Source organism: Anopheles moucheti, chromosome 3 (genome assembly GCF_943734755.1).
Source record: "Anopheles moucheti chromosome 3, idAnoMoucSN_F20_07, whole genome shotgun sequence".
Taxonomy (NCBI): domain Eukaryota; kingdom Metazoa; phylum Arthropoda; class Insecta; order Diptera; family Culicidae; genus Anopheles; species Anopheles moucheti.
The window spans coordinates 92,189,190-92,203,973 of record NC_069141.1 but is presented as its reverse complement, the minus strand read 5'-3'; the positions used below and the strand labels follow the sequence as shown (position 1 = coordinate 92,203,973).

The following is a 14,784-nucleotide window of genomic DNA, read 5'->3' as shown; positions in this document are numbered from 1 at the left end:
AGGAGCACGTAAGACATAGAGTTGAGTTGGTGTAGTATAATGACTCGTTCAATCACTCCTCCAGTTTACAATGAATTTCCTTTGTATAGCCTTTTACAAGTTCGCTCAAGGACGAAACATAGAACTGGCCGAGTGCAGAACGGAAGCCCGAAACAGTGACGCAAACGAAGTTGACCTGATACACTTTTTTATAGCGTTCCACACTTGTATGAATCATTATTTCTACGAAACATTTTTGCTTTACATTTACATTTACGGGCTATGTAGTGATGCTTTATACTTCGATGTTACCGATTCCTTTCTCAAAAATCACTTTACTAAATTTCCTAACACAGCGTTGAAAGTTTAAATGATCTGATACAAGTTCAAAAACGAACCCTATGGAAGGGCTTCTATTCACAAATTCCATCAGGACACTTGCTTGGTTGGGAAAAACACATTCCGACAAGAGAAACACACACATACATTCACCCACAAAGATTCTTCTCCAGAAATGCCATGCCACAATCAAAGGTAACGATTCAATAATAAACCCCTTTTCAAGGATGCGTTTTTCCTCTCTGCTACTGGATACGTATACGTATACACATACAAATAATTAATCACACACACACACACACACACACATCCATACTTATACACGTGCGCATACACCCTTGCATGCGCGCACGTTGTGCACAACGCAACTTTTCGTATAGAAAAGCAAGCATCCGCGTACCGTTTGTGCAGGGCATTGGAACAACAGTGAACAACAGGCCTCGTGAGGGTTAAACAAGCCAAACCAACCGCAGTGTGCGTGGAAGAAAGTGTGTATGTGTGCAGTGCAAAACCATCTGGAAGAGAGCGCGCGCGATGAAAATCTCACCGCGCTCTGGGGGGATATTTCGCCTGACCACCTCCCAATTCCGCACGACCCTTTGGCAAGGGATTTATTACCCAGAGGGCTGAGGGGGTAGGCCAAAGGCCTCCAATGCAGCACGCCATCTTGCTTTTTTCGGTTTGTGTTGTACGAACTTCTTCCCTTATGTAGCTCTCCATTTAGAAGGCACTTTTGTTTTTTTGTGTCAAGAATGGGTGGGTGGAGTGGGTGTTACGCATACGCAGAGTGGACGCAATATAAACGCTCTTTTTATTCACTGGCAAAAGCACAATACACCAACACTAACAACAATCGTTCCAGAAGCACAACCAACAATTTGGAGTTTTACAGCACAGGAGAACTTTTGTCGCTAATCGCACGTGAATATCCGTAACAAAGGATAACCTTGCTTCCTTTTTTACCGATTCTGCCTACGTTTTAATGATTAGAAAGGCTCCTTCTAGAGCGGTAGCTTATCCACCCGTATTTGGAAGGGAATTAGCTCCACTTGCTACACTTGCTACACCTGCGAACACACATTCTTCGGATCCTTTGCCGTTTTCATTTCTTTCCATTCCCTCACACCTACAATTGCTTCTGCTATTGCTTATTGCACCTGCACCGGAAAACGAAACAATTCCATCACAACTCCTGACTGGCACAGTTCACTTTGACAACTGACCCGACTGCCTCACTCTGGTAGGGCTGATCGGAGCGAAAAAATCAATCGATGAGAAATGAGAAACAAATTGCTCACCGCGTGAAATAATATGAGTTTTGAAAGTGAGAAAAATTAAAACACTTCTCCTTTAACGCCTTTTTCCTGAGTAATTACGATATTTTATCAAAGTGTTTGAGTTACGGACTATTTTTTGTCACATTTTCACAAAAGAAGTTATTGCGTAAGCTTTACAGGTAATCTAATTGCTCAAACTCTTGTCCTAGTGAGTTGAACGCGTAGCTTTTTGTGGCCTTTAAGTGTATGCTGTTGGTCCATAGTTGACGAGTGATAATCGAGCGAGAGCGAATATGGAAAGAGATGGAATCGGTCCGTCAGTGGTATCTCCAAACCTTGCAATCAGTGTTTGTAAACACCGACCACCTGACAGCATTTGAATTTTCTCATTTTCAAGAAATGTAATCTACTTGGAACAATCGTTACGCTGCACATTTTTACCAAGGTAATATCCCAAAAACACACATCACACGCGTTCTCGATGTATTAATTTTTCGAATTTATTACGTGCTATGTACAATACTTTGTTTATTCTATAACAACATTTATCAAATAGAAAATTCTAAAATTCGCTTGGCCTACGTTCGGTACCATTTCCACGTGTAAAGGAAACTACTGGGCGGGACTGTGGGGAGATATCGAGGTGATGATACTTAAATTCCATCGCTGGAACGTTTTGTTCTTTTACTTTTACTAAATTTCGCAATTCCGGATGATTTCATGACTATATCAGCGCACGTTGCGTTAGATAGGAATATCGCTGCTTGCTCCTAGCATAATTCGCATTAGGGTTCGCTGTCTTCGCCCGCATAAAACACATCCACTCGATAAGCTCGAATTAAGAAAATGTTTGCCTATAATTTAGATGAAAATAAGTACAAGAGAACGCATTAACTGCATAGAATAATCACTAACAGGACAACAAAATCTCTGATGAAGGAACCTCTAATTGCAATGTAGATCTTGTATCGACAGAGATGTACAAAGGATGCAGTTACTTACCTTGGATTACACAGCCAACGAGCAGGACACAAGTCCAAGGGAAAAACGAAATTAGTTCACGTTACTTAACTAGCAGACTAGTAGCTTAACATAAAGGTACAAGTTTCGCCAATGGGAAGGCATACATGAAGGAGGATCACAACGGTTGACTAAGAGAAATTGTTTTAATCGGTGCAGAATGACGAACGGATGAGGATGAATACAAACCGAACGTAATGTTAACAAAAGTCACTTATTTCCCAGCGGAAATTTCAATGGAACACATAAAATGAACTTTTCCCATTTGGAGGACGTAAATGGAGGGAACAGCAAGGAATCTACAATCATACAATATGTGACGATGATAAGAAGGGTTCAGTTTTGTTCGAATCAATTTGATCCTTTATCTGTTTTTTTGTATTTCTCAACAATTGAATACCAATCGAATCCCAATAACTGTTGATGTTTATTCACTTTCATTTCAGCTTTCGTATCACATATCTTGCAGGATTGTTTTTCCTGTTAAACCAATCTCCAATGACGATGGAGGGATATTGAATTGCTTTAACATCTTGCACACCCCTGTAGCTGTCTAAAATTATTATAAATTATAATCAAACCCCGCCCAAATATCCAATTCCTATTCCCGATCCAATGTCCATTAATTAAATATTAGAGAAAAGCCCAACAAATATATACAACTTAAATTAGATTAAAAGAAATCAAAAAGAATTCAATCTAAACGGAATGTGTAAGCTAAGCTTGGTTTTTGGTAGTATTATCGACTTTAATTGCTTTTAAGTCAAAATGCAAACTACACAACCACATGAGTCGTGTTTTTTGGAAGGTAAGGAAACTAGCATATCTTTTGCTATACGAGATCGTATTGCACATTGACGATCATGCACAATAGCACAGAATGGGATTATGTGTAGTTACACTCGAAAATTGCGATCGATTGCTATTGGGTGTGTGTGATTGTTATTCTTATGACAGAGAAGTAGCATTGTGTGAGCAACAAGTGCATTTCTCTAGAGCTTTGCCCATGGTGTCCTAAAACGAAGGTACGGGGAGAGAAGAGAAAGAAAAACAAAAACGTAAAACTCGTGGTCAACACACGCACGCAATGATCAACTGAGTCCTTTCGGAGAATTGAAATAGAAATAGGAATGTTGTAAGAAACTATACATAACAGACATTCGGTAATGGATGAAGTGCATAAAACTGTTTTGACGGAATGACTTAATTTATTATGCAAACAATTTTGTTTTCACTTCTATTTCTCTCAAGCCAAATGATGTTCCGAATCTCCTTGAAAATTTCTTTTTTAATGCATTTCATCTTTATATGCTTTAGCGCAGCTATTTCATGCACATGCCTATAAAGTGCTAATGATTTTGCATGCAAAGTTCTGTAACAGACATTATATTGCACAATAAGCGACCGAATGTTTCTTCTAGTTTAGAAAATGAACAGATTTTTCACACTTAAACTGAAACGAAAGTACAAACGAGCAATAAGCGATATGTAGCAATAAGTACTACAGCAAAGCAATTGCGTACTATTTATTACATCATGTAATATTGATATGATGTTACGTATGTCTATTGGTACTTTGTCTACGTTTTACCATTTTAATAAAGCTCCTAAGCAAAAAGGCACTTATTCTACCAACATTTGCGTCCGAAAGGAAAACAAATGGGGATGTTAAGATGCTTGAAATATGTGGATGATCGTAATAATAAACAAATAAATCAAAATACAGAGCTAACAATAAAGTAAAATACATACAACTCAACACAACCACATCTTGAAAATCATATATTAACAACGAATGTACATCGTTCTTCTATTATCCATGGTTATCCACATTGGGGATTTTTCGGTTTCAGCAAAATTACACTAAATACAAACATTAAACAAACATTTTTTACAAACAGCAGTTTTTTACTTATACCCGCACACATTCAAGCGGCAGTGAGCCCTTCTAACGCTAACGCGATGCCACTTTTACGATGCAAATTACCATAACTGTACACACTACGCGGTAGCAGTATACGATGCGCTTACTACCGTTGTGTTATAAACATACGCACAAACTGCTATACATAACTATGCTGTACAAAAAGCGATGTTAAGTAAATGAACAGATGAATAATTATTCGCCAAATGTGCAAAATTTTACCACAAAACGTGAAACATGAAAAAACCACGGAGAGAAAAATTCACGCAAAATGTAGGATTGAAAGGGAAAATATAAATTTAAAACCCGTTAACGTTAAACCATATCGCAAAGATCAGAACTGGAGACACTAACGAAGAAGCAAATATGTGTCTGTGCATACGATTCAAAACCTACTAAACCGAAAGGAGGCGTTTTAGTACAATTTGCTATTCTGACTGACTACCTGTGTGGATTTAATATCCATATTTTTAACTTGTTTGTTTTGGTTTGGATTGATCTACACACATAACGCACACGTATCTACGCCGGGTGCAATGATGCCGAGTGTTATGAAATATCCCTAAACATTCAATTCTAAGGCGCCACCATCTTAAAGACGTTAACAAATTTTATCCTTCTGTTTCTACTCCATAGCTTAACAAAGCTCATCTCAACTGACCCGACGTGATCGTGGCTAACACTACTCTGTCTCGTATTGCTTATGTTGTACTAAAAACACAGTTCTCAGTTTTTGTGTTAAGCTATTAGCTCTGGTGATACAACTACACCCGGCGTCTTTTTTGCATGATACGATTTTTGTCGAATTGGATGGCGTGTTGGGCCAGTTTTGTTTTTGCGAGAGAGGAGAAGAAGTAGGAGAAGTTCGACTTACATGTGTTCTGGATGGTTGCGCAGGCAGTCCAGGAATCCTTCCGGTTTCACCTGACCGGTACAAATTTTATGGATGGCCGTAAACAGCGGAAATCTACAGTAAAGAAACAATAAATCAAAACGATCATTTTGCAAAGAGACCTTGCGGTATAGACACTCACTTATCCTCCATCCCTTTACTCTTCAGCATGAAGTTCACCTCTTCGGCAGTGATCGGACCCTGTAACTTCTGTCCGTTGAGCATCTCGTCCTCCAGCTGCTTGATCGTTTTGCCTGTTTTCACAAACGCTTCCGATACTTTGCGATTACGGCCACCTATTTACAGGAAACACACAATTAATATTTTGCGAGCTACTAGCCCCATTACAGTGGCACCATATTTACCATAGCAGGTAGTGATGAGGTCAGCGACACCACAGCTCTCGAAGAACGTCGAAAGCTTGCTGCCCGGGTAGAACACATCGACGAACTTAATCATCTCCATCAGACCTAACCGAATGACGGCGGCCTTCGTGTTGTCACCCAGACCCATACCATCGACGAACCCGGCGCCGCAAGCTACGATGTTCTTGAGCGCACCGCAAATTTCCACCGCATCGACATCGTCCACAACAACCACCCGGAAGTTGGGTGATTGGAACAAGTCGCGTAATGTCTGGGCAATCTTCATATCCCGGCACCCAATGGTTGTCTCACAGAACTTCTCTTCCGCTACCTCACCAGCCAGATTAGCGCCCATCAGTACTGAGCACGGTATCTTCAGGTGCTTCGTGATCAGATGCGAGATCAACTCCATGCCACCACCCTCGGCTACGTCGAAGCCCTTGATCAGTGACAGACCGACAGCAGTCGGCTTGATTTTACCGAGTAGCTGAGTACCTAGCCCACGGATGAACTGGTGCGGCACGACAAAGATGAGAATGTCGGCATCTTTTGCTGCCTCCACAACATCCGGAACAGCAACCTAACAATATTATATCATGGTTATTATTAATAAATTGCATACTTTTTAATTCATTATTTCCACAGATTTATACATTCCAACTATTTTTGGTACATTTTAAAGAGCTAAATTCGATTCCGATATACATTAAAATTTCCGATGAGACCAAAAAAAAAATCTGAATAAGGAAGGGAAAGGGTTTGGTCTATTCGTGATCGTATTGACTCTTACCGTAGCGGTTTACTGCTACTTTCGTTTGGTTTAAAAATAAATTCCCTATTCACGGGAGTGATTATGCAGTTGCATCTGATGCAACGTGTTCGCCTCTACGTATACACTGTTACCGTTCGAATTTCAACATCCTCATCCGTGATCGTTGTTTGATTGATGGGGTTCAGTGATCGCTACCAACCAATGAGCGGAAGATGCCCAGAGAAAAAGACTAGTTCTTCGAACAAAGAAAAGATAGGAAGCGTAGCAGTGCAACCATCCATCTACAAATGTATGATAACGTCGGTGAGCTATTTGCATACATTTGTTTGATCAATTATCATTATCTCGCCATCCCTTCAATGCGCACACTGTTCTTCTTTTCGTGTTCTTGGCCGACGCCTTGAACAAAAGCTATTTAAACAGCATTTTTCCTTACATAATCACTTTGCATTCGGTATTCGGTTGTCGAAAACCGGGTTGACAAACGTACGACAACTGTCTACGGGAGCCCGAGGTTAGTGATAAGCGCGATAAAGTCGAAACAGCTTTTTTGCAACTTTGCCAGCGGGTTCAATTCCCGAATTGCGAATGACTTTTCACGATGAAGGAAACAAATACATGAATTCATGAATTAAGCAGCGTCTGATTGGCCTTAGAAGAAGTGATAACCTTTCGTTTCCTGGCCGATTCTGTGTTTCGACATTTCGGAGGAACTGTCTTCGGTTATGTAAAATAGGTTTAGAAGAGATTGTACGTCGGATAGATTAATGGTGATAGATGGAACTGCGCTGTTTGAACACAGTGTAAGTATAGCACTCTAAAAACAAATGTAACGCCGTACGATCAAACGTCCGGAAACAACTTCTTTACAAAATAGGACAAAACATGTCGGATGTTAGTGCGCTCTAGTTAATGGCCTCAAAGCACTTGTCTACTTCTCTCAAGTGGATATACGATAATCGACGTAGCAAACATTAAATTGCCATACTTGAGGCCATCTATCTCGCAATGTGCAAGCTTCCGCGTTATGCCACGTGCAGTCACGTGCAATCGATCCGACATTTAATTGCGCTACACAACTGCAATGGAGAGAATGGAACTTCCACAAGTATGTATTTGACGTGTATGTACGCCCACATAGTTAACAGTCAAGCGCTATGTGTGAAAAAATGTAGTCAATGAAATCAGTCGATTGTTCGTGCTTTATGCTTGAACAGGATCATAATGAAGAATTCGTTAATTGCGCCCCAAAGCGACATTTTCATAAAAAAAATCTCTTTTACTGTCCAACAACCCGATTGGACTCACTCTCAAAATGCAATCATTAATCGCTGGAGGGCTTCAAGATGAACTCCTTCCGATAAGATAACCGCGCCGCATCTTAAAAAAGCTTTGTAATCATAAAACTTACAGGTAAACAACCGGTATGGCTTTAGCTATCATGTGGTAATTAATTATTTGCCATCGTTATCCACGCGCTATCATTATCGAATCACATACGTACGGGAAGTTTCCTTGGCCCTTAGATGGGGCGCAGGTTGAAGGGCGCGCCGGTTGATAATTACGAACATCGGAACTTTGGCACTGTGACAAAGGGCAAACGGGTGTGCGCGGCCTAAAAATACTTCCTCCACGTAAAGTTTTGTCCGCCGGCGCAACAGGTCAAGCAAATATTTTGATGGTTTGAGACGATCGAATCAATTCACAAACTTACAATGTTCTCGGGCAGCTTGTGTCCAGGTAGGTACTTAACGTTCTCGTGCGTTGTGTTGATGATCTCCGTTAGCTTCTTTCCATCGATCATCTCCTCGTACACGTACATCGTCACGCGGTCTTCGAACGTGGACAACCGCTTGGCATTGACGCCTACGATCTTGGCAATGGCCGATCCCCTAGAAGGTAATGCAAACGCAGAAGAAGATATATTTTAGTCTATTTTCACTGTGTGAAAAATGTGCAATCAAATACATCCCATGTAAAAATACCCCACGCACTAGGTTCGTTTCGATAGAGGTAAAAGGGAAATGTTTACTGAAAATATTCAGGCCATAAGAACACAACCTTCATACGCTGTAGTCCTCCTTTGTAGCAGTAGGTCAGCTTGGGGACACATTAGTCTTTTCTCGCCCTGCCCGTTTAATTTAACTACGGTTCGGGTGATAAGAAGGTAAATTCTCCCACACAAATGCGCACATTTATAGCATTTTTACTGTATTGTGATGTTCGAATCATTCCGCTTTATCTCGCTTCTTTTACGTAACCCTGACCTCCAATGTCGAGTGTCGAATAATAGTGGGGTTTCTTCATTTTTCACGAGGAAAATTTCCACTAAATGCACGCAATGGTCGTCTTGACATTGAAGCGGACCATCTCACGTACGAAGCAATGTTGTTTGTTCAGGATATTGCGTTCGAACCACACACACACACACACATGTTCGGTACAAGGATATCACGCCACTGTCAATCGCACTAAACGTCGAACAATTTGCCCAAGGCCATTTGGTAATATACTACATTCCGGTATCGTCTACCAAGCCACACTTACCAGTTTCCGGAACCGACAATGCAAACACGGACCTTATCAGACATGGTGTTGCTGGTATCTACTATTCTGTACACAGAGGACACACTCGCTGTATATGATCAGCTCCGAAGGAATGGACCACCAGAAGGAAGCTGCGAGTTAGTAGGAAATGAAACGATACGAAAAAATGGTTTTATGTAATGCTCGAAATACGAATTCAATCAACGGCCACGGAGAAACGGATGACTTCGGGTTTTTGTTCGGGTGTGCCAGGTTGTGGCATCCACGTGTAGGTGTGTGTTTATTTTTGTATTCGGGTTGATTCACACCGTGAACGACCGTCCGAAAATCAACAGAGAAATTGTGTTTTCGTATTTGAATTTTTTTCACAGTGAAATCTTACTTTCGAACAATGCGTCCTCCTCTCGCAAACAATAGAATATAATTGAAAAAATGTCCACACATCGCTTCGCATCAGTGTTACACCCAAACGTTAGCCTTGTTAAGCGTCTCTAACCAGCCATTGATAAGATAATGTAGGGCGTTTTTTGTAGTTAGAATTTTATTACTTGGTACGATTCGATGACTTCTATCGGTTGTTTGAAATATGTTTAGCATTAATTTCCATTTCCATTATTCTCATAGTGAATGGATCCAGTTATCTACTTTAATCGTTCTTTTGTAATTCTTATTTTCACAATAACGTAATTTAAAAAAAAACAGGCTTGTTCACTGGGGAACGCTAGCAGCTAGACAGCACGCTTAGCTGTCAGTGGAGGAGAAATGTCAGCATGACAATTTCGCGCGTGCAGCATTTGTTTACTTCGATTCTTTATTGTTTGCAGAACTGTGAGTTTTCAGCTATCACACATTAATACAAGGTTCCGTTCAGTTACAATTGTGCTACTATAGCAATAAATATATTAATCACTTGTCTTAATCCCAACAAATGTTCAATCGATAGTTCAATGAGTTTGAATAAACGTGGAATTGTTGTGACATTGAACACGCACGACCACGCAACGTCGAGCACGTTAATACTTACGTAGGATAAGGTTAGTAAGAGCAGAATATTTCACTTGAACTGCAAATCCTTAATTTCCAGCTCGATGTTTGCGCGTGCGATACTTTCGAAACGATCGCTAAAGTCCTTCGTCATGTAGATGCTCGGTATGCGGCTCAGCGTTTGCAACAGCTAAAAAAGACAAGAGCGAAAGCTTAATGTTGCTACGTAGAGGCATTACTCGGGGGCTTACTACCTTCAGACGCATTTTATCGTAGGAATTAACATCCTCAACAGGGCATTCATTGCGAAGCTGCTCTGTGTACTGCTTGTAATCTTCCGATGACGTGCTGGTGTGTCGGAGCAAATATGGAATACACGATTATCACACATCTTCGGTTCTATTATGTACCAAAGCTCTTACCCCAGCACTAGCAAATCCAGATCTTGGAAGTACTGAACGTCACTTTCCGACAGATCGCCTGCTTGCATCTGCACGTCCCCCAACAATCGTGTCACGTTTGCTTCTAAAGTTTTCTGCAACAATACGCATGCATGAAGATTGGCCAGATTTGCAAATCAGTTCCCCACATTTTGGTGCACCTACATTTTCAAGCTGTGCATCGGTAAAGAATTCGCTCACTGCCTCACAATTTCGTGAAACACAATCCTTGTCCGCCTCGAAATGGTAGTATTGGAATAGTGCAGCCAGCTGTAGGCATATGCTGGCACCTGTTAAATGTGGCACCTTTCGGCGGATCAACTCGGACTCCGTATGATAATGACGATGGCTCTGAGCGTACTGCGTGCGAAGTTTGGATAACCACCTGTCCGATGTCTCCTGCGATAGTTCTAGCGCCGTGCTGATATTTTCCCATATGTTTTCCATACTCCACACTTCTACCATCCTTTTTTGAGTCCGTAATGCTGTTATATGTTGTGAGGTTTTGGACGATCCCTTTAGATATAGAATATCTATTCTGTAATACTAAAGTGACGCCTTGCTTGCTGCTACTGGATGTCGTGACTAATGTCATTGATTTTGACTCGAGCTGCAAAACATGCGCAGTAGAAGTTCAGCATTCCAGCATGTAGTTATTTGTATCTCTTTGAAAACATCACAAACAACATATCAATTATGGTGCTTTCTAATTCAAAGCAACTAAAGAACTGGAAAACTCTCAGTGGTTTAACCACATATCCCACAGGTGGCAGCATGACGCGCAACAAAGCGTTAAAGAGAAAATCAAACACGGCCCAACGGATTGTTACCAAGAAAAACCCATACACGTTTAAATCAAAAGGAATTACAACCAGATCTCACAACTTGGCGAACAACAAGAACAAGAAGGTAAATAACAAGAAGGTAAATATGTACGTATGTTGTTAAACATTTTACTTTACAATTTCCCGGAAGTCTGGCGGAAGTCCCGGACGGATGCGAACACAAACAAGGATTGAATCGCAGGAAAATCAACAACAGTCCTCCAATGCTGTTCTGAATAAACACCGACAGGGACGTTTTACTCGGCAACTCCGATCGTCGATGAAGAGTGACAGTACCAATGTTAACAACAATCAACTCTATCTCACCAGTACTAGCATTACAGGGCAAAAGAAGCGTAAGTTAAATTTGAAAAACATTACTAAATATGTAATAGAATAACTACAGTACATTGCAATTTTTTTAACATTCCTTAGAATCAAACATCAACTGGAAGTCAACAAACGAAACTATCTTGATTGAAGATTCGGATGATGAAAGTAAAACTACCGATAATGGTAAAAACTCAAGGCCCTTATTTTACCTCGATCGAAACCCCGGCATACGGGATGCCGAAGTTCCTTTGTATAATGTTTGCGGGGAGATTGAAGAATCGGTAACCAACAACAATACTCGTTGTCCAGTCGACAATTACGACGACAGCGTAATAGTGCTGGATAACACCATAAACCAAACGATGAACAGCAACGTACAAATGAACGTGGAAACCGTTGAGCCATCGTCTTCGGACACTGTGTCCAGCAGCAGCTTGAATATTATCGCCGACGTACAAATCGATGCACTATCGAAACAGTCAGCTGCGCCTGTAACGAACGTGTCAACAGAAGTGATCGAGCTAAGCGACCACTCTGACACGGAACCTAGCAGTTCATGTACAAGCAAGACAACCACTCCTGCATTTCCAACGATGGATTGTATTCCGCTTGGGTATAGTGAGTTAAAACGTCCGGCTAGGAAAACTGTAGCTAATCAAAATGCCCTCAAAAAAAGAAGATGGGATAATGCTGATAATGATGCGGTCGTAGCCACCAAAGCAGTACCAGTGCCAAAGCCCCAGAACCATGCTGAAGAAGTGGAAGGAACTAAGAGGATGGTGATCATCGATGGAAATAATGTAGCATATGGGTAAAAATGATATTCTCTGCTATTTATCACATCGCATCGTATTCAAACAGTTTAAGTGAATTCTTTTCCTTTATCTCCTCTCTTGCAGCCATCTGAATAATAAAACGTTCTCCGTGAAGGGTTTACAATTATGTATAAATTACTTTAAAAGGCTCGGTCACGAGGTTACCGCCGTAGTGCCTCAGTTCAGGTGTGGCTAGAAAACGTATATGAAGTATACACGTTAATATAAATGTACTGTACTGTTTAAATCTCCCTCTTTGAAGATTAAAAAAGCATCAAAGTACGGATTACGTATTACTGGACAAAATGCACCGAGCAGGTGATGTAACTCTGGCTCCTAGCAAGAATCTGCCTGGTCAGTATTCTTCAACGTACGACGATCGGTAATTATAGTAGTGTTATTTGTAGCGTATCAACATTCCCTACCTCACCAAGGACTTTTACCAATTGCAGCTTAATATTATCCGTTGCGGAACAGTTTGACGGAGTAATTATTTCAAACGACAATTTTCGCGACCTTCTCGAAATCTCTCCAGGTATTTGTTTCGACGAAACACACGTCTCAGTGGACCGTATTTTATATGTCATTACAACAAATTGTATTGCTTAACGTACTCTTTCAGCTTGGCGGCGGATTATTGAAACACGTGTCATCGGTTACACGTGGGTGAAAGACTGTTTCTTTCTACCGGATGATCCTTACGGACGCTACGGTCCTACGTTGCAGCAGATATTGAACGGAAAATCCAAGTAAGGGTTTTCATACATGTTAATAAGTTCCTCTGGCGCCAAATATGCCGGACGATCATGACGGACACTACGGTCCTACGTTACAACTGATACTGAACTGAAAATGCAAGAAAATGTTTTTTTGAATGCACTATTATAAGTGTTGTTGATACAGCAATAAGAAAAATATAGAAAAAGAAGAAATAATTTATTTTCTACACGGCGACTGTATAAAAGTACGAAGCGAATTATTAATAATGAAATATCGTAGAGTATGAGATTGGATTGGAAATGTTCTGTTCACGATGGCGTTCCACTGTTGGGCATTTCATCTCTTGTCCTTATCGCCTGATCGTAGGAAGGAGGTAAATCTGTAATACAAGTATATAAGTATTAATAGAAATGTAATCCTTTCTTTAGCACAAGCAAACGAACCCCTAGGAATAGCCGTAACGACAATTAAACTCTGGCTTGTGTAGCCATACTGTGGCGGAGTAACGCCATCGCGTCCATCTGGTTCGATTCGAATGTGGGTGGCACTGTTTAAATCCGAACTTGGACGAACATTGCCGTTGCCAGTGGGAGTGTTTGAAATTGTATACACTATGCCTTCCTGTCGTACGGTGGGGGAGGCCGTGGCTGAAAGACAGGTAATTGAAAATCAAAACACATGTGGAATATTATTTCAATTGCTAGATTTATCATTGGAGATCAGCGGTTTACAACTTACCCGTTGGCGACGAAGAACGCACGGTGGATTTTAATCGTTTGTCGTACATATACTGGAAATTGGAAATACAACATTGTTATCGTACGAACAAGACACACCAAGAATTCACAATTTTTGCTAGCATTATTTGGTGTCGACAATAAACATACGTTGTTTTTTTGTTATCCAATTGTAGCCTAAGCCTTCCGATAAGATACTGACATTAGTGCTACAGAAGCGTAGTCAAAAATAACCATGACTCAATGGATAATAACATCGTAAACGTATCGATGGGAGTATATTTGAAGTAATCGAACAGTGAAAGTATGTTTCCAACAACATCTGAACTAATCCCCTGTACACTATATCTATCCTTCACTTACCACCATAAACCAAATAGCCATCATCGTTAAAACAATCACCGGTATCACTATGTAGGCTGCCATAGTCCTGAACTCTGTGGTTGGATCTTCACTAACAGGACTGTTCCAGGGGACTGTGAATGATAAACGGGCCCACACCCCTATGTTCCCGAAGTTTTACGGTGGTGAGGAGGTGTGTGTGTGTGTGTGTGTGTTGGACAGTGTGATGAAAATATTTTATCGAACAGTGGGGATTTACAGAAACCAACGCCTAGCTTCGACGCAACGTTTGTCTACGGACGAATGATGCATACGAATTTTTGCGTTACAGGAAACTGAAAGAAAGTTACCTTTTAAACAGAGGTTCAGATGTACGGTAAGAAACAATTTCAATTTCGATTTACTATCTCCATCATGTAAACATTTCAAATCAAGATCAATTACCGGTGCAACGGAAGCTAAGTCTGTCATATT

At 40.8% G+C, this 14,784-nt stretch overlaps 4 protein-coding genes across 7 annotated transcripts; 1 reads left to right on the top strand and 3 right to left on the bottom strand.

Moving 5' to 3' along the window:
• Positions 1-2,233: 2,233 nt before the first annotated feature.
• LOC128305759 (glycerol-3-phosphate dehydrogenase [NAD(+)], cytoplasmic) lies at positions 2,234-9,523 on the bottom strand. 2 transcript variants are annotated; one of them, XM_053043355.1, is made up of 8 exons: positions 9,498-9,523; positions 9,116-9,246; positions 8,283-8,460; positions 5,797-6,376; positions 5,574-5,727; positions 5,414-5,506; positions 2,598-3,629; positions 2,234-2,449 (listed from the first exon to the last, which is right to left on the bottom strand). In XM_053043355.1, exons 2-7 carry the CDS (start codon positions 9,157-9,159, stop codon positions 3,608-3,610), a joined length of 1,071 nt encoding a protein of 356 aa, XP_052899315.1. In that variant the 5' UTR covers positions 9,160-9,246; positions 9,498-9,523; the 3' UTR covers positions 2,234-2,449; positions 2,598-3,607. The 2 variants fall into 2 exon arrangements, with proteins under 2 accessions (XP_052899315.1, XP_052899316.1); XM_053043356.1 differs by lacking the exon at positions 2,598-3,629.
• Positions 9,524-9,923: 400 nt separating this feature from the next.
• Positions 9,924-14,075, top strand: LOC128305095 (NEDD4-binding protein 1). 3 transcript variants are annotated; one of them, XM_053042395.1, is made up of 9 exons: positions 9,938-9,975; positions 10,059-10,149; positions 11,283-11,448; positions 11,515-11,719; positions 11,799-12,507; positions 12,596-12,697; positions 12,774-12,893; positions 12,964-13,046; positions 13,134-14,075. In XM_053042395.1, exons 3-9 carry the CDS (start codon positions 11,314-11,316, stop codon positions 13,262-13,264), a joined length of 1,485 nt encoding a protein of 494 aa, XP_052898355.1. In that variant the 5' UTR covers positions 9,938-9,975; positions 10,059-10,149; positions 11,283-11,313; the 3' UTR covers positions 13,265-14,075. The 3 variants fall into 3 exon arrangements, with proteins under 3 accessions (XP_052898356.1, XP_052898354.1, XP_052898355.1); XM_053042396.1 differs by lacking the exon at positions 10,059-10,149 and having other exon boundaries at positions 9,924-9,975; XM_053042394.1 differs by having other exon boundaries at positions 9,927-10,149.
• On the bottom strand, positions 10,134-10,674 carry LOC128305098 (uncharacterized). The gene is made up of 3 exons (XM_053042399.1): positions 10,522-10,674; positions 10,354-10,447; positions 10,134-10,289 (listed from the first exon to the last, which is right to left on the bottom strand). The coding sequence occupies exons 1-3, from the start codon at positions 10,587-10,589 to the stop codon at positions 10,170-10,172; spliced, it is 282 nt and encodes a 93-aa protein (XP_052898359.1). The 5' UTR covers positions 10,590-10,674; the 3' UTR covers positions 10,134-10,169.
• Positions 13,466-14,394, bottom strand: LOC128305097 (uncharacterized). Its single transcript, XM_053042397.1, has 4 exons — positions 14,332-14,394; positions 13,970-14,021; positions 13,675-13,878; positions 13,466-13,610 (listed from the first exon to the last, which is right to left on the bottom strand). Exons 1-4 carry the CDS (start codon positions 14,392-14,394, stop codon positions 13,540-13,542), a joined length of 390 nt encoding a protein of 129 aa, XP_052898357.1. The 3' UTR covers positions 13,466-13,539.
• Positions 14,395-14,784: the final 390 nt, after the last annotated feature.